Source organism: Antechinus flavipes, chromosome 5, assembly GCF_016432865.1.
Source record: "Antechinus flavipes isolate AdamAnt ecotype Samford, QLD, Australia chromosome 5, AdamAnt_v2, whole genome shotgun sequence".
NCBI classification, from domain to species: domain Eukaryota; kingdom Metazoa; phylum Chordata; class Mammalia; order Dasyuromorphia; family Dasyuridae; genus Antechinus; species Antechinus flavipes.
In genome coordinates this window covers 231163293-231191016 of record NC_067402.1, presented here as the reverse complement: position 1 = coordinate 231191016, position 27724 = coordinate 231163293, and the positions used below count along the sequence as shown (strand labels likewise).

Below are 27724 nucleotides of genomic sequence, written 5' to 3'. Positions count from 1 at the left end.
AAAAAAGCCCTAGGGATCCCACCTATAACTCAAGGTCAACATAGACCATGGGTGACCAGTTTTAGCCTTACTTATAAATTGAATTTCTTTCACTTCCAATTGGCAATGCCTTTATTCCTTGCCCTTGTGCCTTATGCCTGTGTAAGGCAGAGTAAGGGTCTTTATGAAAACTGAAGGAACCAGAAGGAACAAGACAAGAAACTGGGTGAAAAGAAATAAAGCATTAAGGAGCAGTCATAAGAAGATTCAGAGGAGATGAAGTAAGAATCAGGAGAGAGGGGAATAAAGTGGTGACAGGATGGATAGGACTAATTCAGGTTTAATAGCCTTGTGGAAGAGGTCAGGGTAAGGAAGTACAATTTCTTTTGAAATTTTTTCTCTCTTTAAGTGAGAGGTTTAGAATTTAATAAACTTGGGAGATTTGTGCCCCAAAGGAACAGAACAGAAAGATAGGGCCCATAGATTTAAAGCTGGAAAGGACCATCAAATCCATTTTATAGATGAGGAAACTAAATCCTAGATGAGTGAAGCAATTTGACTAGGGGCCCTGACTAGTAAGGTGGGAAAGAGATTTGAAACCACCCAGAAGACTTCATTACAGAATCTGCCTCCCCTGCTCTGTGAAAGTTATAAGCTCTTTCTAAGAAAGGACTTTGTCATGATAAAATTCCATTAAGGAAAAAAAGCAGTGTTTTCCCAGCAAAGTTACATGATATCCAATTATGAGGCATTATGATCTCCAAAGAAGCAAAATGCTCTTCAAAGCAAAGGAACATTAGAGAGAGACACAGTCCCAGTACATGACCAATTATTGATGTCTTACATTAAAAACTGGTATGTAAGACACGAAAAAAGGAGTAGAGGATGTTGAGGTAAGGGAATAAATTCTTGCTATATGTCAGAAATTGTGCTAAATTTTTTGTTTGGTTGGTTTTACAAATACAATCTCATTTGATCCTCACAAAACCCTATAAGGTAGATGCTGTTATTATCCCCATTTTATAGTTGAAGGAACTGAGGCAGGAAGAGGTTAAGTGACTTGTCCACTTGTCCAGGATCACAGAGAACTAGTAAGAGTCTAAGGCTGGGTTTCAACTCAGATCCTCCTTATTCTAAGCCCAGCACTCTATCCACTGTACCACTGGCTGCCTCAAACAGAAGTAGAATTATCTGATCAGAAAAGGTGATCAGGTCTTGCAATGAGAGTGAGAGGGAACAGATGGATAATTCATATCCTACATTGGTACCCCCAAAATGCTGTTATTCATAAAAGTAGATCTCTAGATGGTATAGTGAGCAATAACCACATGATGCAGGTGGAACAGGTATTATTATCATTTTCATTTTATAGATATGAAAACTGAGATTAAGAGTTTCTTAAAATTTACTTAGGAATGCAGGAGATGGTTGGTAAGTGATACAGTACAAAGATAATGGGGTCTGGAATCAGAGAATTTGGATTCAAATCCCACCTCTGATGTGTATTTCCCGCATGACTTGTGGGTAAATCTCTTAACTTTCCTGGACCTTTGGTTCCTAAGGCCTGTAAAATAAAGGAGTTAATTAAATTAGATGACTCTGAGGTCCTCTAGCCCCAAGACTTTTTTGATCCTAAGAACTCAGATCTTCAGACTCAGTGTTCTTTACATACTCTAACATGCTACTTTCTTCAATATATGGTCTTCTTTGTTAAGTCCAAATTAGCTCCCTGGAGGTCTCAGGATCAGTCAGAGTCAGGATAAGTAAAAGTCCTTGGTCTTTAGGGGAAGAAGTTAAAGAAGCCGGCAAACTGCCAGGAGTTTTGCCAAAGATCTCTTCTTGATTCTGGAGTCCAAAATCTCCACCTTTCTCCTCCTCATTCTGATGCCTAGTGACTCTCTGACCTCTGTCACCCCACCTTCTAATCCTTGCCTACGATTATATTAACCTCAAATATTGAGCCAGCACCAAACAGTGAGAAGGGCCATTTTTCCAAACATATACTAATAGAGTCATTGTTGAATAGGTAATTAGCCTTAAGTGCTCAGTTGTCTGATTCAAGTGCACCTTTTCATAGTTTCAATCCTTTACACTTCTTATCCAGTATGTTATCTACTGTGGTATCTGTATTCAGTAGTTGTTTAATAAACATTTGTTGATTGGATTAATAAATGGAAAAGTCCATAAGGTCACCCATATCTTCCTGCCCCCAGTTTCTTCAGGATATCCTTCACTTATCCTGGCAATATGCTGGCCAGAAAATTAACAAGTTCTGATATGTTCTCTGTGGAGGTAAAAAAGAACCACTGCCTACAAACATCTATAAGGAATTTAAAGTGTCAGCTGGAGACCAGGAAGTAGGGGCTAGGAAAAAATATCTGTGGTTTATATACTAGAGCATGAAACTGGTGCCTTGATGAAGATGTCAGTTCTCTTCACTCCCACAGTGAGAAGGATTATTTTTTTCTTTTACTGAAGGAAATTCCCAAAGCCCAAGTTCTGTTATGTGACTGCTCTCAACTCACTTCCCTGTCTCACTTGTCCAAATCTACGTAACCAGGAAGTCCTTAACAGCTACATCTCAGAGACTCTGGCCTCAAAAACTTCTTCCCTCTTCTTTTCACCCAAACCTTTCTTTGAGTAGGGCAAAAACTCTATCTTTAGGTGATCAGGGGGAGGAAGTAGCAAAGGTATCACCTAGGGTGATGAATAAAGAGAGCTGGGAGAAAACTACTCACCATACCATAAGCCAGGGGCAGTAGAAATGGGACTCCTTTGAGGGCTATGTTCAATTTAATTTCCTGGTTTGGTTAAAAAATAACTAGGCCTACAGCTCAAAGGCAAAGTCCAGGGGGTTATTTTTAACTCTGAACCAGATTTCATCATCTCTACATAACTTTCATCTTGTTCCTCATTCACAATCCTAAGATAGTTCTAAGTAGTCCCCTGATGAGGGTAAGCCTTAAGTTTAGACTACCCTCCAAGATTTCCTTTAGCTTTCCTCTTAAAATTCTCTGCTTTCTCTGCTTCCATAATTTCTTTAAGGAACCAACCATCAGACACTCAGTTGAGCTCCAAAAGTATGAGTCACTATAAAGGGCAGGATGAGCTAGACCCAAAAATAACTTCTCAAGGATTTTTTAGGCCTTTCAAGCTCAGAAGGTAATGCCTCCCTACTGCTTCTGATCTTCTTTCAATCCTTTGTAACCTTTTATTCCAAGGCCTAGACCCAGAAGGCAGTCAAGTTCCTAGAACTTAGTCCCTTACATGTAGGATCCAGGAAATGTACAGATTATTGGCAAGTGATTCTCAGAGGGAAACTTGGACATAGAGGTGTAGTAAGACTAAGCCGTTCAAAAAAGGGAAACCATGGACAGCAGCAACCTGACTTCCCTGCCTTATCCCAGAGTTCAAACTAGATATACTCCACAGTGATGAGAACAAGAACTAGAATTGCTCTCTAAGCTTCTTCCATGGGCTCTAATTTCATAGCTCTCCATCCTCAACTTACTTGTCTGTTGTTTTCCACCCTATCTCCACCTCAATGAACTCACATTCTTTCATCATGCCGATGTCCACACAACGTTTCAGTCGGCAGGCTTGGCAATGACGCCGATTGTCTTTGGTGATGCGGCAGTCACCATTGAAGGGACAAGTGAATAGGGCCTTCCGTTTCATGCTCCTCCTGCCAAAAGATCAATTGAGAGGGGGAGGTTTGAACAAGTTGTAGAATGTAATAATGATGGAATTCTATTGTACTATAACAATGATGAAGTCAATGATCTTAGTAAAACATGGAAAGAACAGACATGATTTTGTTATTTATCAACAAGCTCTCCAGAATTTCCAGCAAAGAAGCAAGCTCTCTTCATTAGAGACCTGCATAGATACTGGGAAAGAATCACTGTTCATTTACTTTAGATGCTTACCAGCTATGTGACTTTGGGTACAGCACCTGATAAATGTCTATCTATAAAATGGTGATAATAGTAGAACCTAATTCTATAAGGTTATTGTGAGGATTTGAAATGTGTTACAAAATGTTAAAGCTCTATATAAATTCTAGGTATAATACTCATTATTATTGTACAAGAATTATTATTCTCATTTTACAGACAAGTAAACAGAGAAACGAACTTTCAGAACCAAGATTGGAACTCAAGTATTCTGCTTTCTTTCTTCTCCTATCCTGACTAGCACTGGTATCATGATAGCCTAATGGAATGCAGCAAACCTTGCTGTAGTCACAGAACATAGGTTCAAGTCTTAACTCCGATACTTCTTAGGTATATAAACTTGAACAAATTACTTGACAGTTCCAAACTTGTTTCTTCATATATCAAACAGGTACATACTACCTAGCTACAGAAATGTTGTGAGAAAAGCAAAAAATAAAAAGGAATTATTATTACTATTAATGACAGCATATCCTAGGGCCAAAAGGAAGAACATTAGGGCCTATATCTATTAAGAAAAAGAAAAGTTGTGGAAGAGACCTTTTCAAAAATAAATGTGGGTTGGAAGCTTGTATAACTATTTTAACATCCATTGATGATAGTGCAGAATAAAACTTCTTAAACTTTTCCCACTTTCAACCCCTTTTCACCCTTCAGCTTTAAATCTAGGATCCTTTGAAAATAAAGGGCTTGAATTTTAACAAGGACTAGCCTATGATTTCCTTGGTATAGGGAACTCCATCTACCAATGCAATTTATCATCTTTCCAACTTAGAGAGTTTCCTGGGCTTCCATAAAGTCATACAATTAGAATGTATCATAGATGAGACTTGGCCCCAGATTTCCCTGGCTTCCAGGCAGACTCACCACTCTGCCTCTCATCCTCCCTTAAGGACAGGTAAATCATTTTCCTCCATGACAGCTTCATGAGATGATGCCTACCAATATTATCCTTTGCTCTAAAGGTTGATCAGCTCTAAATTTAAAATGTAGCTCTAAACCAAATCTATATATTTACATCCTGACTAGGCTATATTTGTCTTAGAATAAGAACTCAATCTCATCCATTTCTATGGCTTTAATTTTTTCTTTATTTTCTTTCTTTCTTTTTTTTATCAATAAAATTCCTTTTGACACGTTGCAACCTTGTCTTAGTTTGTCCAGGCAACTTTAGGTAATTTGAATGTTCCTCAGTTCAGGGATTGGGAATAGCAGTAATTGTCCCAGTTACCTCTAGGTTCAGAGAATCAGAGATTTAGAACAGAAATTGTTCAGAAGTCATCTAGCTCAATTTCCTCATTTTACAAATAAACTGAGACTTTCAGAGATTAAGAGGATTTCTCATGATCACACAGCTAGTAAGTGAGGCAACAAAAAATTTAAATGGCCATGATCACATAGCAAGGGTTTCCCTTATACATATTAATATTTTGAACCCATGGATTCTCAGAGGCCCCAATCTCAATCCCTTTGTTACAACACCAGGAATCTTGCCCCCATTTAGCCCAGACTGAATCAGCTGCCATATCCCACCCTACTCCAAGCCTAGAAATCCATGGCTTTTGCCCAGCAGTAACATCATTTTGAGATTGTGAGCATTATATTCATTAGCTACTACTACCCCTATGGATTGCAGACTCCCATCAACAGCTTCTTATATGCAAACTAACCCTGAATTTCAATCCTTGGTCTCTCATTTCTTTCTTTCTCTACCCTACATATCATTCCATTTCATCCTTCTCATATTTTTTCCATCTACTTGATTTTATTGAAATTTGGCTTCCACCATATGATACTGAATTTATGGCTATCCTATCATATATCTTCCTTCACCCTTCCCCAACTCCACACATACCTTAATCCTAAAGAGGGAGTTTGGAATAAAGCTTTCTCCCCACTGTCACTTCCAGGCTCTCTCTTCACTAGTATCACTCAGTAAGCTGTCTTTCTTTGAATTTTACTCTATCAACTTTTTATCCTATACAGTTCAAGGTGGCTTATTGTGTACCAACCACCAAACCATTCTTCTTCTTTTTTTTTTTTTTTAAGGCACACAGAACCTAAGTTACACACTTCCTTTCCTCCCCAAACCCTGTCTTTACCAGAAAACTTTAACTTTCATGTTGATGCTTTCTCAAGCTCCCTTACTTTTCCAATTCTTCTGTCTCCTTAAATCCTACTTTAGCCAGACACAGAGATGATCACACCTTGAACATCACTAGTGGAAAACATCAGTTTTCATTCCATCTCTCCCTATGTGTCACCTCTCCTAAGTCTGTTTTTCATCCTCATCTGAACCTTCAACTCCTCTACTCTGACTTTTTTCTTCCCTCTCCAATTTCCTTATACTTAACCAATTCAACTTTACACTGTTCCCTACTCCCAAATTTCTCATTCCTTTTTTCCTATTCTTGCCAAACCTCAGTACCAGATTACTCTTACTATCTTTCTCTATCAGTCTTACTCATAATCAGAGCTGATATGGTTTATTATAAATTCATGTTCATCAATTTTAACTTGATACTCCCTGCAGTAAGGCATTTCTTCCTTGCCCTGTGCCTCACAGAAGCCATTCTAGAGCTTCTCTTCTCAAGATTCTTATACTTCCTTTTCCTCCTGCCCTCTCAACTAAGGAGCCCCACTCTTACCTTACTGTAAAAATTGAGGACATTCACCATCATGAGTTTCCATTTCTTCCCTTCTCTCCATCTCAAAACTTCTTGCCATAATCCACCATATGACTTTGCTTCTCAGTTTCTCCCATGGCTTGCTATTTACCTCTCAAATAAAATACAAACTCCTCTGCTTAGCTTTTAAAGTCTTTCACAATATGGCCTCTATCTATATTTTAAATTCCATTATTATTATTAAACTCCTTCCCACATGCCAACTCCAGCCATACTAGCTGTTTCTCTGTTCTGACACTCAACTCGTCTCTTTTGTGATGGTCATTCCCTATTCCTGGAATATACTCTTCCTCTTTCTCTTATTCCTGTCCTTATTTTCCCCCACATTCCTTTTCTTCATTTAAGATACAGCTTAAGGTACTACCTTCTTCTACAAGTCACCTTCTCTGAACTTCTCCTCTTTATTTATTATGTAATATATTCATATTATATATATAATTGGTGTATTGTAAACACATTTGAATTATTTATTATATTCAAGATATTCATATAATATGAATAGATTGTATTTTGTTTATTATATAATGTAGTCATACTTATAGAAATATATTTTATTATAATATAAATATATTTACATTGTATATAGAAATTTAGTATATTCATACTATGAATATATTAGAAAATAAATAGAGTTGAGGGGATTCAGGGAAGGCTGTATGTATTGTTGTTGTTCAATTGTTTTAGTTGTGTCTGATTATTTGTAACTATGTTAAGTATAGCTTAGGTTACATAGCTAGTAAATATCTAAGGCCAGATTTAGACTCAGTTATTCCTGGCTCCAGGTCCAGTGCTCTAATCACTGTGCAACCTAGCTGCCCTAGATTATGTGGAGAAGCTGCCTAGGTTATATGTATGTATGTATATGTGTATGTGTGTGTGTGTGTGTGTGTGTGTGTGTGTATGTGTGTGTGTGTGTATGTATACACATGCCTGTTGCCTCTTCTAATAGAGTATAAACTCCCTTAGACTAAGCATTGTTTCATTTGTATTTGTATTCCTCGCATCTATCACACACTCTGGCATACAGTAGACACAATAATTACTTAATGGATGCTTCACTGGTATGGGATTGGTTTGATTCCTTGTCACTCACTACAGCTCATATACTTTCCACATTTCAACCTCCTCTTTCTTTTTGTTTTCTCATTGTAGTCCCTTGAGAGGGCAGAATAACCACTAAACTGGGAGTGCTTTCTTATCTCAGCTTTAAACTTAGGGGAATTTCAGAAAAAATTTATTCTGGAAGCACATACATACACAACTATCCACAAAATACAGGGATAGTTAAACAGATGTCTACCTAAGGATTTAGACACATATATGATTACACACATATTAGATGATAGATACACACATAGGAAGAAAAAGAAAGAAGGATTAAGCCCAAAATATGAGCACAAAAATAAGAAAAGGAGGGACAACTAAGAGGTGAGAGGCTTGAGATCAGGCCTTGGTTGATTGATTGTGGTCCTTCATTTTCCAAAAGGACCAAAATGACATCACTATGTTAGAGTCAAGTTAGTGTATCTGAATGTGACTGTTCAGATGAATATGAGCTCAAAATGCTCTGCCACTGGTCAGATACAAAAAAGTCCATGTGAACATATTGGATGAATTCTCTAAGTCTGTACATATCACATTTCTTCTGAACTAATTCAATTCTGCTTTGTTCATAGAACACAATATTCTTTCAGATGAGCGCATGCCATTCTGGGAGGTCCTGTGCCAGTGTCTCTCTTGTCATACAATGAATTCTAAAGTTCTTAAGAGAGAATATCCTTGTATTGCTTTTTCTGACCATCTTGTGAGAGCTTGCCCTAATAGATATATATTAACAATAAAATAATAATGACAATCATTTATATAATACTTACTGTGTTCCAGGTACTATGTTAAGTACTTGACAAATATCTCATTTGATCCTCACAAAAATTCTGAGAGGTAGATGCTATTACTATCTACATTTTACATTTGAGAAAATTGAGGTTAAATGACTTGTCCAAGGTAATAATCCTAGTAAGTATCAGAGGCTGAATTTGAACCTAATTCTTCCTAATTCCTGGTTTTACATTTGATCCAAAGCTAGATGCAGCTAACATTTATATAGCATTTATTACATGCTAGGCACTGTATTACATACTTTACAATTGTTATCTCATTTGATCTTTACAACAACCCTGGAACATTGGTGTTAGAGAAGTGACTTGCCCAGGATCACACAGATGGTGTTTGAGGCTGGATATGATATCTGGTCTTTCTGTTCTACTCCGTATAACTTAGTTGCTTTCTGATATGTGTGTGTTTGTGTGCATACATACAAATATATACACACATGTATGTGTATATGAATATGATTATGTGTTTATATATGTTAAACACATACACAGATCTATAGATATATCTATCGATTAAAGGGTTAGCAGGAAACTTCCCTAAGTAGGACTTCATTATCACTGGCCCTATACATCTAGAAAGCTTAAGACTTTTAGGTATAATTTGAGCCATATAATCTAATTGATGTGAATTCTGAAACCTACTTCTTCTCCCTCTTTGTCAGGAATCACTAAAATACTCATCCTCAGATAAGGGAAAGGGAGGGTGAAAAAAAATTTAGAGCATAAAATTTTGCAAGGGTGAATGTGAATTCTCAGTGAAACTTCTGAGGTCCCAAAGTAGGGACTGACCTCTTTTTTCATCACCAGAGAGTTTAAAGAGTTCTCAGTCAGTAGAGAATAGACAGACCAAAATCTTTTGATTTCAGAGGTTTTTGAGTCTTTCCCCATCTCTAGAAAGACTAGACCATCTTCTAACACTATTATGCAAGATTTCCAGGAAAAAGAAATTCTGTGACCTTCCTTATTTGCCTTGCCACCAGGAAGTTCTTTGTTTTCTATGCTTAATTTAAATCTCCTTTGCTACAGTTTAAATTTCTTCTTGCTCTTCACTCAAGTGAAGATAGATAATAGATAGTTTCCAATTACCAATTAGACAACAGGAAAAAGATCTCTGATGAGCAAAGGCAGTAGAAAGGTGAAAACTAGGACAAGAAAGACCAAATGTGCAGCTGACATTTTCTTCTTATTTAATAGGCTGAGACAAGAAAAATCCCCAAACTTGCAGGATATTTTGAAATTAAAAAAGAATTATAAATAATATAGCAACTGAAGATGGAAGTAGAGAGAACAGATGGAAATTGAAGCTAGAGATTGTGGGAAGCTAGAAGGTGGGAAGAATCTCTTGGGGACATGAGAAATTTTAATGAGTTTGCTATAAACAACACTGGACTGAGAGTCAGGAAGCTTAGATTCTAATAGCAACTCTTTCACAAACCAGCTGTATGATCTTGGACAAGTCACTTAACTTCAGTTTCCTCTTTTATCAAATGAAAGGTTTGGATAAAGTGATATCTAAAGTCCTTTCCATCTCTAATAGTTTTATGATTTCTTCCCCAGTGGCCAAATGAGATCCATATCTATCTAGGCTGAGGGAAATGTTGTCTTTTTTTTTTTTTTAAACCCTGAAACAAAGTTACAGGGATCTTATTAATATCCTTTATTACCTTGTATTAGACATTGATGGTTAATTTTGCAATGATGAGCCCAGGGTGTTTCTCATCAGAATGTGAGAGGAGACTAGCTTGTATACAGTGATGAAGACTCTGTTTTGCTAAGCTGGAGGAGAGGGAGAATAAAAAGATACAGCAATTTTGGGAGAAGATAGTTGTAAGAAGAAGGAGCATCATAGTCTGGGCAATATATTAGCTTACTTATTTAAAAGACCAGAGAATGACACAAGTTGGAAAAGTGACTTTGAAAAAATTCACATAATTAAAGCCACTTCTGCCAATAGTGCAGGACTTCCAGATGCCAAGAGAAAACAAAACAACGTAAAACAAACACAACTGTATTTATGGCCTAGCCAATGGTAGTAAGCAAGGAAACTTACCCCAGAAGCTCAGAGCTCAGATCATTCCTTCTTTTCTACTATATTTGATGTGTATTTCCATTCAGTCTTTATTATTCCTAATATGACTTTAAAATTGTGACTCCCCTCCCTCAGAATCAGGAACATCATTCTGCTCACCTCATATACTTTGCCTATGTTCATTCCATGTCCACCCTGCTTCCCACAATATATGTTAAATAACTGTGAGTCAGTCTGGTTTGAAGAAAGCATAACTGTCAGTTTTCAAAGGAAACTGTTTTCTCTTCTGCCCCCTCAAATCTGGGACCCTGTAATCCTCTGAATGGTCTGCAATTATAAACAGAGTTGGGAAGTAGCTGGATCGGGGTGGAGGGCAGTCCTGAGCTAAATATAAATGGAATTTCTAGAAAGCCAGGAATTAGGGAGAACATTGCCTCCTTATCCTGCCACAGACCTACTGACCCAAACATGAAACTGAGACATGAAGCTTGAATAGGATTTTTGGGGCCAGGATTTGAGGGAATATGTCAGTTATATTTTGGGGCCTTAATATCTGTATAAAGTGACCCCATATATTTTAGATCCAGAATCAAATATTCATCATGTGGGCTTTGTCAACAATGCAGTTTTAAATTTTAGAGAAATCCCAATCTTAAATTAGAAGAATATTATAGGATATTATTTGATTCCTTCATCTGAAAGACTTAGTTTATCTAAGTCTTGGTATCTGAGGTTAAAACAGGCTTGTGTGTGATGGTACCATGGGATTTCAGATGAAACAGATTTTGTTTTCTAAGGATAGGATATTATTGTCTAGTTTTCTGCCCAGTGCAATGAATGGCTCACACCTCATGGAGATGATGCCCACCACGGTGATGGTGATGCCCAAATCCACTATTATATCTCCCAGAAGTCACTATCCACAATCAACTGAAATTCAGACATCTACCACTGAGGACAATTCAGAAATAGCTTTGCTAGCCTGCTCTCTCTTTTAGTCATTTGCCAACAACTAACATTGATTCCTATCCTAGCTACTTCATAGCATTTCATGCATATGGTCTTTCTTGACTGTTTTGAGAATTCTTTTTGACCTGGCCAGAAAATGTCATCCAAGTTGAAAGGATACTAGACTGAACAGTTTCCAAAATGGAGAACAAATGGGAAAGACTGTCACTTAAACTCCCTGGGTCTCAATTTCTTTATCTGTAAGATGAAACTAAATTTGATAGCTTCTGAAATCCTTTTTAGTCCTTAAGCTACGATCCTGTGACATTTCTCTCCCCCTTCTTAACCAAGGCTTCTTAATCTGGGGTTAAATTCAGAACAGTGGGTATAGCACCAAGCCCAAGTTCAAAATTAATCTCAGACAGTTACTCACTATATGATTCTGGGCAAGTCCCTCACCTCTGCCTCAGTTTCCTCAGCTGTAAAATGGGAATAATAATAATAGCATCTATTTCCCAGGGTGAGGAGCAAATGAGAGGAAAAGTACTTAATATAATATTAGGCACTATATACATATGCTTATTCTCCTCCTCTTTCCCTGGAGTCCATGGATAAATTTTGGGAGAGGGGGGAGAGTTCCAGGAATTTGGATGGGGAAAAAAACCTTTATTTTAAATAAATAACTAGTTAGAGTTTATTATTTATTGCAATTATTTAAAAATACTATCCTAAGGAGTCCATAGGCTTAACCAAACTGTCATAAGGATCCATGATGCAAAAAACTATTAAGAAGCCATACTCTTAAGTGCAGGTGCATAATTCTCCTGCCAAGTTGTCAACCTCCTAAGAGGCTGTAATCATGACTATTATTTATCCAGTATAGAAAGAGCAACCTGTTAAAAATGAGCTCCAAATTAAGGCCAGTTGCATGAGCCAAACATTATTTAGAAATAGCTTTCCAAGCTATTTCCAAGACCAAGAGGGCAACAGGAAACCAAGATACACAGACAATAAGCAGAAAGCTATTTAGGTTGGATCCCTTGGAAGTATGGAAGTCTGACTTTTCTTGCTAAGCCTATATTCTTTACGCAGAAGATTAAGAGGGGTATAGTATGAAAGATCATAAAAACTTAGCTCCAGAGCTAGAATGAACTTCGGAGGGCATCTAGTCCAATGCCTCCATTTTACAAATGGGGAAATTGAGGTTCAGCAAGACAAAGATCATACCCATATACTAAGTGTCACAGGCAGGATAGAAATGTATCTTTGAATATTTATATTTTGGAAGATGTGTTTATTATAAGCATGCAGTTATGAAAATTATTCCTGGTTCATATTGATTAGGTTCTAAAGTAATTATTAAATAGACGACAAATGGTCTTTTCCCTTTTTTCCTTTCAGTTACTTTGGGGGACTTCATTGTTGATACCTTCAACATTTCCCCATTTTGGTGCCTTGTTTGGATTTCCCTGCTCCCTTTTACCAAGGAGCTTCCAATCCTCACTAGTGGCTTATCCATTAAAAACTGACTTTCTTGCTCTTGCACTCATGATTGTTGAACAATTATGGAAGAATACTGACCACCAAACTCACTTCTGCCACGCCCATTTTGTCTCCTTCAACCCTGACCAAAAGCCAGTATGTCCTTGGCTCCTCTCCAGTCTGATTTCTTCCTCCTCAAACTCTTCCCCCTTCCAACCACCCCTTACTCCAAAAAAACAAAAAACAAACAAAAAAACCATAATTACTAAGGTCACTGGGGACTTCTTTACTGACAAGACCAAGACATTTCTCTATCTGATTGCTCTTTACACTTGCATAGCTTTCAATACTATGTGGGTCATTACTGGTTTTTTTAAATTAAATTTTTTTTCAATTTATGTAATAAAATAAGCATTTTTGTAACATATAGAAGAATCTTTAATACCACTTCAATTTTTCCTTCCAAGGCTTGGGCATAAAATGACAAATATCTTGACCACTTTCTATTTATTGCAAGTCTCCATCCTCAACTCTTTACAGTTGATCCCTGGTAATGTCATCCAACATTCACAGATTCATCAGTCATCTACTATACAAAGGACCTAAAAATCTAGTTTGTCTAGCTTGAACAAAACTCTCAGTTCAGGTCCATATAAATTCACTGACTACATGTTATTCTGATTTTGGACATCAAGCAAAGCAAAGCAGAATAGCTCTGCTTATTGTTCTTTCTGGAGCTCAGACTTTTTTATTGGGGGTAATTGATAATCAATTCCATAGTTTTTAAATTGTGTGATATAAGCGGATACTTGATTTTCCACTGAGCCCATGAAAGAAGCAGAAAAAAAAAATGGCATGCCCAGAGACAATTGGACAGGGCAAAATTGTGGAATTGCTGATTTTTTTTTAAAAGGTGTATGTGTGTGTGTGTGTGTGTGTGTGTGTGTGTATGTATATGTACACATATATATGTATATGTATGTGTGTGTATATATACACACACATACCTACATACACACATATACATACATACATACATATACACACATACACAACAAGTCATGTGATATTACTGATATATTCTTTGGAATATTGGAAAATGAAATATCTTAGCATCAAGCTCCAGGCCAGACTGATGATCATTGTGAATTAATTGGGACTATCATGAAAATAAGACATATTTTTGGCTCGTTTTCATTGAAGTCACCAAAAGCTATATCTATCTTATATAACCAAATAGAATGATCATCTACTAGGACCTGGACAGTAGCCTATTATAGCTTATACCCTTTTCTTCACTCTCAAAGATCTATAGGTCTTTATTTTAATAGCTTGATGATTGGTCCCCTTGCCTCAAGTCTCTCTCCACAACAATCAAGCCTCCTTTCAACTGCCAAAATGATCTTGTTAATGGGCAAGTCTGACCATGTCAGACAACCATCTCCCTTCATTCCAACATGCCTGCCCCATTCCTCCCCCTCAACAAACTCCAGTGGCTCCATATTGTGCCTCCAGGATCAAATACAATGATTTTCTTTGGCATTTAATGCCCTTCACAACCTGGCTCCTTCCTATTTTTCCAAATTCTGATAGATACTTTATTCCTTCCCACATTTGCTGGGATCCAGTGACCCTGACTTCCTTGTTGTTTGAGGGAAGTGACCTGGCAATTAAACTGATTTGAAAATGGGCTTCAGGGACTCTATAGATGGAGCATAATATTACATTTCCTAACATTGTTCTTTTTCATTGGCTATCCTCCATGCCTGGAATTTTTATTCTGCCACATCTCTAAACTTTCTTGGCCTTCAAGAGTCAGCTCAAATCATACTTTGTTCAAGGGACTATTTTTGATTGCTGCCATTGGTAGAGCCTTTTCTCTGAAATGGCCTCCCATTTATACTGTATATGCCTTATATTCTCATACTTTTTTGCATGTTGTCTCTATAAGAGAAGGGCAGGGAGCACATTTTGACCTTTTTTGAATCTCTATCACTTAGCATAGTACATGGCACTTAGTAAGCGTTTCATAAATGTTTGTTGATTGACAGAATGATCCTATGATCCCAATCTCTACATATCAGCCATGAGTGGGTATCAATCATAGATTTCCATGTTTCAGTGCTGCTTTCATAAAGGGTAGGCTCCCAATATTCCCAAGATTCAATCAGCAGTTTCTCTAAGGGTCCTGTTTCCCTGGGCTTGATCCTTATTTCCCAGAATCAAACTCTGGTTTCAAGGAAAATAAAAATTGTTCTGGAGAAGTGATCTGACTAGGTCACTAGAAATAGAATCTAGAAATCTTATAAATGATAGATGGGAAGATGATGTAAATGTTTCTTGGTCAGTCCTATGCACTTTTGCATAGACTTCTTGATCCGGGTTTTCCAAGAGCTAGCTGCTGTATAACACTTAAAATTTGAATCATGCTTTAGAGCTTTTCAGAGCATGTTCAGATTTATGATCTCATTTAATCTTCACAACCCTGTTAAGTAAGTAGAGCAGATATCATTATCTCCATCTGCTAAAGGAGGAAACTAAGATTTTAGAGAAATTAAATGACTTGGTCTAATATATTTACTTAATAGCAGAGATGGTACTAAGGACCCTTGGTTCTATAAGAGGAGGTAGGACCTATCCTGCCAGAGTTCAAGAGGCAACCACTCTACCACCAAGTCCTGGCAGGAAACAACCTACGTATGGCCCAGGAAACCTGACCCATGTTTCAACAGGGCCTACGTTCCAGGAAGTAAAGTATAATAGGTGGGCGGAATGATAGATGCAGCAATCTGTAGCTGCTAGTGTTGCAGGTCTGGTTCCCCAAGCTGGGGAGCACCCTAATGGGAAAAGAAGGAGACCTGCGCCAGGCTAAACAGATAATTAACTCCCACAGAAACCCTGTTGCCTGGCAATTGCTCAGGGGAATGAAACTCTGGGCTTACTGGTTTCTGAAGCAGAGGCTAGGGTGAGTCAGACTCCCACATTTCTAGAGAACTCAGGATAATCCCAAGGATGGGACGAAGTCTCACATAAAGCCCAACATTAGTGCAATTGATTCTGACTCATTCCATTGTCAAGGCCAAAACAATGCCAGGTGAAGCCCACAGATTCAGAGTGGTACCAATAGGATATGAGCATCCTATCTCTGGATTTTGATTTTCCTTTTCTTAATATCAAAATTCCTGGTTTTGGTTTTGCCTACCATAATTTTTGATTATTGTATTAGTTCCTTTTAGTCTTCTACATGAGGCTTCCATGGAAGAAGGTTGACCAAGCGGATACTTGATTTTCCACTGAGCCCATGAAAGAAGCAGAAAAAAAAATGGCATGCCCAGAGACAATTGGACAGGGCAAAATTGTGGAATTGCTGATTTTTTTTTAAAAGGTGTAGAAGGAGGGGAGGGCAAATTAAAGTGACTCTATACAAATAGGAAGGAAAAGAAAATTGTATAGGTGACATAGAGGGATTTCGTGAAATATGTCAGAGAAGGAATCTGGAAAGGAGAAATTTAGAGAAATTGAGCAAAATTTCATAGAAAACAATCTTCAGGCTAAAATATTTGATCAGCTCCTACTTCTGTGTTGAAAAGGAGAATGGGATTAAGAATAATTAAGGACATAAAAAAATTAAGAAGGATTATGGCATGGAATCTGCATAGGACAACTCAAGAAAAAAAAGTAAAAGATGGGGCAAGACAAGGTAAGAATATGGTATGTAAGAAAAGGTAAATGGAATAATTTGAGGGCAAAGCAATTAGTGGGTGGGGCAAATTGGTGAAATGATAGGAAACTGGTACAAGATTGAAGGGGAATGAGTGGGATTAGGTGGCTAAACTAAAGGAAGGAAGTTGAGTGAGATTGTTAGATTACTAAGACGTGTAAATTTTAACCAGGTACCAAGAGTTGAGGTATATACATTCACAAGTAATTAAAAAAATGAAAATGAAGTGGCAATTTGTCCCAAGCCCATGGCAGCAGCTTCAGAGCTCTCAGTGCATAGATTGTAAGGTGGTCAGACAAATGGTCAGAAAGACATTACAGGGGACTCTTTGTTAATACTGATTGACAATTTAAACATATGCAGTTTGGGGTTACAGTTCCAGGACTGAGAAGAGCCTTGGAGGTTGATCATAAGGGAGTAGGGGTCCTAGCTGCAGTTCTAAGGTAAAGAGAGTATGAGAGCTTGTGGTTGCAGGGCACTAGAAGCCCTTCCTACTAGAGTGCAGATCAAGAGAGCAAGATGACTTGCTTTGGAAAGACAAAAAACTTGCAGATTCCCAGTCTGAAAACAATAGCACAAAAAAGTCTGAAACTTGGCGCACTGAGATGAGAAGAGCCCAGTTTTAACATAAAGTTCAAAGTATACCAGAAAAATGAGCAAACAACAACCAAAAAAAAATAATTTGGCCATAAAAGTTATTATGGTAGCAAGAAGGACCAAGATAATAATTCAGAAGAAGATAACAATGAGAAAATAGCTACAAACAAAAACCTAAAGGAAAACTGCTAATTGGATCCACGTCTAATAAGAATTCCTGGAAGAATTGAAGAAAGAGATAAGATGGTAGAAGAAAAATTGGGGAAATAAATGAGAATGATGCAAAAAAAATTATGGGAAAAAAGTCAACAGCTTGGTGAAAGAGGCACAAAAAAGTACAGAAGAAAATAATACCATATAAAAGCAGAATTATCCTAATGTTTAAAGAAGCATAATAATTCACTGAAGAAAAGAATACTTATAAAAAGCTAAGCAGGTCAAATGGAAAAGGAGTTACAAAAATTCACTGAAGAAAAGAGCTACTTCAAAAACAAATTTGGCCAAATAGAAAAAGAAGCACAAAATCTCCCTGGAGAAAATAATTCCTTGAAAATTAGAATGGGCAAGTGGAAGCTAATGACTCTATGAGATATCAAGGAACAATAAAAGAAGGTTAAAAAAATGAAGAAAAGAAGAAAATGTGAAATATCTCATTGGAAAAACAATGAGGAGAGACAATTTAAAAATTATTAGCTATCTAAAACCATGGTCAAAGGAAAAGTCTTGACAATGTGTTTCAAGAAATTATTAAGGAAAACTTCCCCAGGATCTTAGATACATTGGGTATAGAAACTGAAATTCAGAGTGTCTAGCAAGTAGAAGAATCTACCAATCACCTCCCTTAAGAGATCCCAAAATGAAATAACAAGGAATATAATAGCCAAATTCCTGAGATCTCAGGTCAAAAAAAGAACTATTACAGCAGCCAGAAAGAAACAGTCAAATATTGTGGAGCCATTGTCAAGATCACACAATCAAGTTCACATAAAGTTCCATATTAAAGAATAGAAATCTTGGAAAATGATATTCTGGAATGCAAGACTAACAATTAATATTTACTAGCATTACAACTAAGAGTAACCTACTACTCAGCAAAACTAAGTATAATCCTTCAGAAGAAAAAAATGGATATTTAATGAAATAGAGGTCTTTTAAGAATTCCTGATAAAAGACCAGACCTGACTAGGAAATCTAATATTCAAGCACAAAATTAGACCTTAAACACACACACACACACACACACACACACACACACACACACACACACAAAACTTAAGGTTCTTCCTGAAGAAGAACAAGCATTTATTAAACACTTATCATATGTGAGGCACTGCCCTAAGCACTTTACAAATATTATTTCATTTGATCTCAACAACCCTATGAGGGAAGCGCTATTATCCACATTTTACAGTTAAAACTGGGACAAACTTGACCAAGGTCACACAATGTGTAAGGCCAGATCTGAACTCAGATCTTTCTGACTCCAGGCCCAACATTATACCTATTGTGCCATCTAGCTGAAGAAGATAAAGTTGTTCAACCACCAGAGATATCAGATGAGAATCCATCTAGCAAAGGTCAGGGAAAAAGAGAAGAGAAATAGAAGTTAATGATTCTCTGCTCAGAGATAATGAAACAGTTATTTGTTGATCTGATATCAATAAGAGGCTTCTTAGAGCATGTAACCAATACATTATAGAATATTATCAAGACATCAAAATGGTTGGAAATTATCCACTTTTGTTGATTCACTTGTATATAAAGTATACTGCCATAAGTAACCTAAAATGATTATAAAGTCTTCAATAAACTGAAGACTCCTGGTATGGCATTTTCCTTATAGTTAGTCACTGAAGAAGGCAAGAGGTGCAGAAAATATAAATTAATTTGGGAAGAGTCAGCTGAGAAGATGGTGTCTAAAAATTGCATTTAAATTTTTTGTCCATGGCTTAAAACATAAGGATGATAAATCCCAAGCTAAAAACAGAGTATACCTAAAGCCTGATAAGAATACATGTGACAAGTATCTCATATATCCAATAAAAATACTTAAACTAAAAAGTATAGGGGATTGTCTATATAAATCCTCCAAGCTAGGTTATCTTATAAAGTAGATTCAAGGAAAACAATACATCCAGAAGTTCACAGGAGACAAAAAGAAAGGAACCAGTGGTAAAACCCATGGCTTCAAATGGATCTGGACACAAATGCCCAAAATTTAGACTACAAACATGAAGAAATGGAGGTCCTAACATAAGGAGGCAAATTTGGTCTTACAGGTTATCACTGAGATTTAGTGAGATGAAATCCATGAGTGGACTATGGCTCCAGATGGGTCTACTTCATCTTCTTTTCAAAGAAACAAGTTAGGTTAGAAGGGATAGGGTGAGGGGAGTGAGTGGGGGAGGGTAACAGTGTATTTTAATAAAATATATTCAAATAAGGCAATCCAAGAAATAGAGTAATAATAGTGAGTATTTAAATGGAAGTAAAATAGAGAGAAAATAGATGAGCTTAGGAAATACCAGCTCAATGACATAAAAGGCAATTTAAATTATCCTGATATCTGCAAGGGCTCCCTCTTTCTCTGCCAAAAGAAGAGGGGACAAACACTTCTTGATAATTTCATCCTTCAGAAGATAGAGGCAACTTCTACCTCTTCTTCTTTTCTGAATCTGATTCTTACTAAAAGGGAAAAATTCCCTTTGTTGGGGTGGAAATTGGGATAAGTGATCATTCCCTTCCAGGGTTTTGATAGAAAAGAGGAAATCCAGGCACAATGTGACACGTAACCTAGATTTGAGGAAAGCAGATTTCAAGGGATTCAGAGGAAAAACAGTGAGGGTGCTATGGATTAAAATGCTTCAGGAAAAGTCAGCCCAAGAGGGATGGGAGATGTTTAAAATTAAAATAATGAAGACAAAGAGGAACAATTCCAGTAAGTTGGAATAAAAGGGGTTTGTCTGAAGAAATTGGATATGGATGTATAGGAAGTTCAGTAATCAACCTAGGTTTTTAAAAAGAAAAGTACCAAAAGATGGAAGCACAGTTAATGAATGATAATGATGATCCTGAAAAATAATGTCAGTCCATTCAAGCCTTAACTCATTCTAGGAGTTATGACTAGCAATGGAAGTTAAGGACAAAAGCAAAAATTAAAAGAAAAATACACACATATATGTATATGGATAGATAGACGGACACACACACACACATAGCAATTTGGGGAGAAAAAAGAAAGAGGGAGAAAAAAGAATATTGAAGAAGGGATAGGACCTTTCCTTGAGGGCAGTGATAAATGATAACAAAAAAAAAGCAGAGCTGCTTAAGTTTTATTTTGCTTCTGTTTTTTCTTCCAAAGTTAATGATCTTCATATTGGAAATGACAGAACAAAAAATGACTAACCAGAGTCTATAGGAAGATATACAAATAAATAGCAATTAATTGCCTTCAATGAATTTAATCAATTGACACAAGTAAACTATATAATATGTATATATAAACTATATATTCATGATAATGATGAGATAGAAGAAAATTTAACATTTATATGGCACTCTGATGTCTTCATAGTTTCATATTGTTCTTTCATTTTATTTTCACAATCCTATCCCTCATTTTACAGATGAAGAAATTGAAGCTGAGACAGATTGAAGCAACTTGCTCAATCCACAGCTAATAAATGTCTGAGACAGAATTTGAACTCAAATCTTCCTCATTCCAACTCTAGTGTTCTATCTGCTGGGCCACCTAATTGTTCCTAAGAGATCCACAACTTACCCCCCACAAAACAATAATAACAACAAACCAACAACAAAATTGGCACATATGACTTGCTGAGTTTCTGTCAATGATATCTGAAAGATCATGGAAAAATGAAAAGAGATGCCACAAGACTGGAAAGGGGCAAGTGGTGTCCTAGAGAAAGAGAACAGACCTTGCAAACAGAACTTGGCTTCAGTTCCTGGTTCGCAAATACATAGAAAAAGAAATGGAGATTAAGAAGAATCAGCATGGTCTCATCAGGAATACATCATTTCAGACTAACCTCACTTACTTTTCGGGGGGCAGAATTACTAAACAAGTAGATGGAGGTAATGCTATGATTTATTTGGACTTCATTTGGACATTTGGCTCTTGATAAAATATCCTATACTTTCTGGAGAGGATGGAGAGAAATAGATGGGGATAATCATGCAATTAAATGAATTCAGGACTAGTTGGATTGTGGATATACAAAGTAGTCATTATTGATTCAAAATCATTGTGGCAAGAAATTTCCAGCATTTTGGACAACTATGCCTTGTGGTATTTAGCTTTTTAAAAATCAATTAATTAGATTAATTAAGTATCATTGTCATGGTCCTCAATTGTGCAAATGACAAAAATCTGGAATGTATTAGCTAACTTGTGGGATACAAAGAAATCAGGATGCAAAAAGAACTTCACAAGATAGAGCACTGAGTTAAATCTAACAAAATAAAGTCCAATAGAGATAAATGGCTACATCTTACATTTTTGTACCAAAAAAAAAAAAAAAAATCAATTTCACAAATATAAGACTGGGGAGGCATAGTTTGTGGTTGTTATTGTTGACTTGTTTCAGTCATGTCCAACTCTCCACAACTCTATTTGGGGTTTTCTTGGCAAAGATACTAAGGCGGCTTGCCATCCACTTCCTTCTCTAGCTCACTTTACAAATGAGAAATGAACGCAAATAGGGTTAAATGACTTGCCCAAAGTCACCTAGCTAGTAAATGTCTTGAGCCTGGATTTCCAACTCAGGTCCTGTAGACTCCAGGGCTGGTAGTTATTTTGAAAAAGACTTTGATATATAGGCTGTAAATATAATATGAGTTATCAGCCTGATATAGCAGCCAGAAAAGTTGATTTGATCTTGAGCTGTATTAAGTGAGGTATGGCTTCCAGGTGTAAAGGTCAAGGAAGGAGCCATGCACAGTGTGATCAGGAAGTAAAGAGGCCTTGAAACCTGAGATCCCCGGAAGTGGTTTTCTGTGAACCAGCAAGGACCGCCTTGTAGGCGGGAGCTCTGATAGAATTGAGATCTGCATCATCACCCAGAGAGGCGTCTCCTTCTCTAATTGGCTGTGCGTGTGACCTCATAGACACTATAGAAATTGTGGGGACAAGGAAGTGGGTCTCTTTGACAGGGACTACTGCTAGCAGTAACTAAGAGTGAGAAAGTCAGAAGGGTAGGATATGAATGCGTGAATAAAGACCTTGATCTTGGACATGACTGTTCTCAGGTGCTCTATTGTACATTAAACCACTGCTCCATGAAGTGGTGGACAGAGATTTCTGAAGACCTCCAACAGAAATAAGATTGGTAAAATTGGTATAAGCATTGTAAAAGGCAGTAGCCAGAGATTCCTCTGAGGGCCTGGAAATTAGGAGAGACTGTCAGTAGTGATTGCTGAGTGGGCATTCTCATCCAGGAATAGAGAAGTTGTTAGTCCTACTATACTCTGCCTTTGTACAATTTGTCTGAAGTACTGTATCCACTTCTGGCACCATCACTGAAAAAGGACATAAGGTGGATAGAGTATAGTCAGGAGCAGCCAGGATAATGCAGGAATAAAAGTCCATATTATTGGAGGATCAGATAAAGGAACTGTGGATGGTTAGCCTAAAGAAAAGAAGTCTCAAGTTGGGGTATGTCTTTAGGTATCTAAAGAGCTGTCATATGGAGGAAGGATTTGACATTTCTGTTTGTTTCCAAAAAACAGAAAAAGCAGCAACAAGTAAAAAATACAAACAGGTAAATATAGGCTTGATGTCATAAAAAACTTCCTAATAAGACTTCCTCCCAAAGTGGAATGCCCTTCCTTGAAGGTCTTAAACAGAGGTTGAATGAACACTCAGTGGATATATTAAGGTGGGGATTTCTTTCATGGACCAAATGAATCCTGAGATGTCTTTGTTCAAATTCTGTGGGGATTTTTTATGTTTCTCTCTTTTCTCCCAATAAATCTGGTCTAAATTATAATTTCCCTCTCTTCTCTCCTCAACTACTGCCTTTCATCTCCCCTTCTCCTGGATCTATCTAGGTCTATCTTACTACTCTTCCTTACCTTCTTTTCCATGAAGCCCAAATTTATGGGGAAAACTGCTAAAGATGTTGATCCTGATCAAAAGCTTCTACAGACAGAAAATTATATAATTTAAAGCTAGAAGAAACCCATGAGTTCATGTGTGCATTTAGCCTTGTATGTACAATGTCTTCATTTGATTTATCTGACTCTAATTATCTGAATATTCTTGGGGCATACAGGTAAGCAGAACCTGGGGGGTGTGGGTAAAGAGGAATTTTGGATATGAACACAGAAGGAATTCACATTTATCTAATGCTTTAAGTTTTAGAAAGCATTTTTCTCATAGCAACAGTTATCTCCAGTATTTGGCAAAGTACCTGGTATATAGTGAGTTATTGATAATTGCTTGTTAATATTGTAGCATTCCATTGTCTTCTAGTTAAAATATTTCAGCTTTTGAGTATCACAGCTTAGAATCACAGGATTTAGAGTTGAAAAAAATCATGTATGTCATCTTGTCCAACCCCCTCATTTTACAAATGAAGAAACATCTTCAGAAAAGCTACATGACTTGACCATAGTCACACATATAGCAAATGACAGGACTCTTCAACGGCAAAGGACACAACTATTGACACAATATTTGGTACTTTTCCCTATGAGAAATTGTTGAATGGTCATAAACTGGGTTATGTGGGTAGATGAACTTTGAGCAGGCTGTCTTGGTGTTCCTGTTCCTCTTGGTTTAGAAGGCTATGGTTATCAGAAGTGGATATAACCAACTTCACACAGTATGGGGCAGTTGTGGTAGTGGATTTCTAGATAGAAGACCTAGAGAAGGAATCTCTAGGACTGTCACAGATGGAAGCTATTGAGCCCTAAGAACAAGAAGCCATGTACAATCCTCCTAGTCTAATTCCACAGTAGCCATAGGGAGAGGATTATCATCATGAAAAGCTCATGAACAATCTACCTCTCTAAATAACAGTTTGTGTGAATAATTTACCTGAAAAAACCTTTGCAGCCTTCACAAGTCATGGCATTGAAGTGGAATCCAGTAGCTCGATCCCCGCATACCCCACAGATCCGAGGTACATTTCGGTCAAAATCACCACAACTAGGATCAGGAAAGGAAGTACTAGCTGCCATTTCCACTGTTCCTGCAAAAGTAATACATAGTTCAGACCCCACTCTAGAGGCAAAGACAAAGCTAACTGTGGTCTTCCATTCTCTCCCTTAAACCTATTAGAAATCATGGAGAACATAGAGTAGCACCATAAGGTAGAGATGTCATTTCTCCTTCATTGTCCCTATCCCATGTTGTCTCTTACTCCAAACTCATGTTCCTGGGGTCCTCTGAACAGACTTTTAGTGTCTAGGTTGGCTAGAACCTTTTTAATCTTTTTATCATGCAACTTCCATTAAAACCAACAGTGAGTCTCTAAAAAGTGGAAGGGTCTTCAAATTAATCGAGAATAATCTATCTTGTCCAATGGCCCCCAAAGAGAAGGATAAATCTCCAGTATTCTCAGTCACATATTCAATGGACAAAGCCTTATTATTTAGCTAATTTGGGGAGGAAGGAAACCCAGGTGTTTCTTTCCAGATCTAGCTATGATTAATCACATACATCTATGAAACTCAAAATTGACTCTCAAATTAAGTAGTTATGTGTAGGATATGAGAGAACATAAGGATGGCTTTATGATACCACCCAAAGGAAGAAGGCATGCAAGGCATGCAAGGGAGCAGGAGCAAGTCTTTTATCTGATAGTTTTCTTGTTTAATTATTCTTGGATGTTTCTCAATTTTTGATATGATTGATGAGGCTAATTATTTCTATAATGTTAAACCATCTTTGCATCCTTGGTATAAAGCGAACCTGACTGAAGAACATAATTTTTTGGGATACATTGGTATAATCTCTAAATGAGAATTTTCTTTTTTGAACTTTAATTGCTACTTCTTAATGAGATTGGTCTCTGCTGCCCTTTTTTTTGTTTTATCTTTCCCTGATTTAGACTACATTTATCTTATAAAAGAAATTTTATAGAGTGTTACTTGTTTCTCAGTTGTTGAAAATAATTAGTGTAGTACAAGCATTAATTGTTCTTTAAAAACTTAATAGAGTTCTCTTGTAAATCCATTAGGGCTTAGAGTTTTATAATCACTTTCTCCTTGGGCAGTTCCTTTTATTATTGATCTTTATTTGACACTGAGTTTGTTAAGCAGTTTTTCTATATTATTTTGTGAATAATTCTCTATTTCTTCTGAATTTTCTTTTTTACTGACATATAACTATATATATATATGTAGGTTCTGATAATTCTTTCAATCTGATCTATTGTGGTTTCACATATTCACCATGTTAATTTTTTATTTTATTAATTTGAGTTTTCTTTCTTTTCTTTTTCATTAGGTTGGGTAAAATTTTCACATTTTTGTCAGTGTCTTCAAAGAACCAGATTTTAGTTTTGTCTCTCAGCTATATAGTCTTTCAAAACATTTTATATCTTCTCTAATTTTCAGAATTTTTCTGTGCTTCTTTATAGGATCATAGATAAAATATTGGAAGTGACATTAAAGATCATCTGTTGCAATTTACTCCTTTTATAGATGAAGAAACTGAGGGTCACAAAGCTAATAAAGCATTCAAGAAAGAATTTGAATTTGGCTTCCTGACTCTAATCTTTTCTATTCACTATATCATTTAGCTGCCTCTATTTTTTGGTTTACTAATTTTTTAAGTTGCATATTCAGTTCATTGATCCTCTCTTTCCTAATCTTTTAATATGTTTTCATGAATATATATATATATTTTTCTGAAGACTACTTTAGCCACATTCCAGAAATTTACACTTGTTCTTCTTTATCATTGTTTTCCACATGCCAATTGTTTCATAATTTGTCCTTTTACTCACTTATTATTCAAGGAATTGTTATTAGGATTTCTTTCAGATCTGTATTTTTGTATTTTGGTATATGTTTACTTTTGTTCCTTGTGTTAAAATTGCTATTTTTGTTGTGTTATGGTCTATATATTTTGTTTAGAATTTCTGCTTTATTACATATATTTATAATTTTACTTTAGTACTGAAATACTTTAGTAAAGTACCATGAAATGACAAGAAACATATATATATATATATATATATATATATCTTCTTTAATGCTCATTAAGAATATACAATAAGCTTTTTAGATCTAACTTTTCTAATAGTTTGTCACATTCTATATTTTTCCCTTTTGTTTAGCTCTGCCAGAGAAACATCAAAGTTTCCTACTATGCAATAGCATATCTATCTCTTTTTGAAATCACTGAATTCTTCCTTTATGAACTCAGATATTATGAAATTTAGTATTAATATTTAATCATAATATATAATTCCTTGTTTTATGTGAATTTCCTTTTTTTTGTTTACCTGAGAACATAATTGCAATTCTTGACTTTTTCAATTCAGTTAATGCATAATTGGTTTTATTATAGCCTCTTATTTTATTTTTGTGTGTGTTTCAAGTTTTTTTAGGTGTGTAATTTTTTTGTATACAACAAATAATGGAGATTGGCTCTCTTGTCTATTCTGTCACTCTCTTTAATTTTATTGAGTTGTTCATCCATTTATTTACATTTAAAACTATGACTGTTACAACATGACTAGGGTGGAAATATGTTCAATAGTATTGTACATATATAACTTATATCAGATTACTTGCCATGTTGGGGAAGGGAGGGAGAAAAAAATAAAAATAAAAATCTTAGAAAAGTAAATGTTGAAAATTATCTTTACGTGTAACTGGAAAAAATATAATACTACTAAATTGAGAGGGGAAAATCCATTTCAAGAACATTCTCTGACTTTGAAACCATAGCATTTTAAAGTTACAGATGTAGTGCTAGAAGGAACATTAAAGATCATCTGGTTCAACCCTCTCCTTTTACAGATGTTGAAACTGAGGCAGAGAGAGAAGTTAAATAACTTGCTCAGGTTCACAAAGCTAGTCAATTAACAAAAGCAGAATTTGAACTTATCTTCCTAACTCCAACCCCAGCATTCTACCCTATTAAATTCTGCTTTATAAAATCCTTTGTTCATTAAATTTTGATGCCCTGGGACAAAACTTTAAACAGATCATCTCACTTATAACTCTGTACTAGTTTCTTGGAGGGTTTCATGACATGGGTTAGATGGGTTTGAGAAAAGGGAAAAAGGGTTAGTCATTTTCTTTGCTTGAAAGAGCTCATTGGGCCCAAAGACATCATCTTATCTCTAGCCTAAGAGAATATTGATCTGCTCAACCTGCTCTCTTCTACAAAATAGGTACCAGGATGACTTGAGTATTTTTTCTACTGACCACATGAAGAGGAACTACTGGCT

The 27724-nt window shown here is 36.4% G+C and overlaps 1 protein-coding gene and 1 long non-coding RNA gene across 2 annotated transcripts in view; both read right to left on the bottom strand.

The window, feature by feature from the left end:
- Window positions 1-27724, bottom strand: part of VDR (vitamin D receptor) — a 97322-nt gene that overhangs the window by 32926 nt on the left and 36672 nt on the right. The window contains exons 3-4 of the mRNA XM_051961147.1: window positions 24355-24508; window positions 3534-3664 (exon numbers count right to left, since the gene is read on the bottom strand). Of these exons, the coding sequence (XP_051817107.1) occupies window positions 3534-3664; window positions 24355-24497 (274 nt within the window). The 5' untranslated portion in view covers window positions 24498-24508. The remainder of the gene's footprint in view (window positions 1-3533; window positions 3665-24354; window positions 24509-27724) is intronic.
- LOC127537859 (uncharacterized) lies at window positions 1327-2882 on the bottom strand. The gene is made up of 2 exons (XR_007947623.1): window positions 2718-2882; window positions 1327-1543 (listed from the first exon to the last, which is right to left on the bottom strand). It is a non-coding gene; the product is annotated as an uncharacterized LOC127537859 (long non-coding RNA).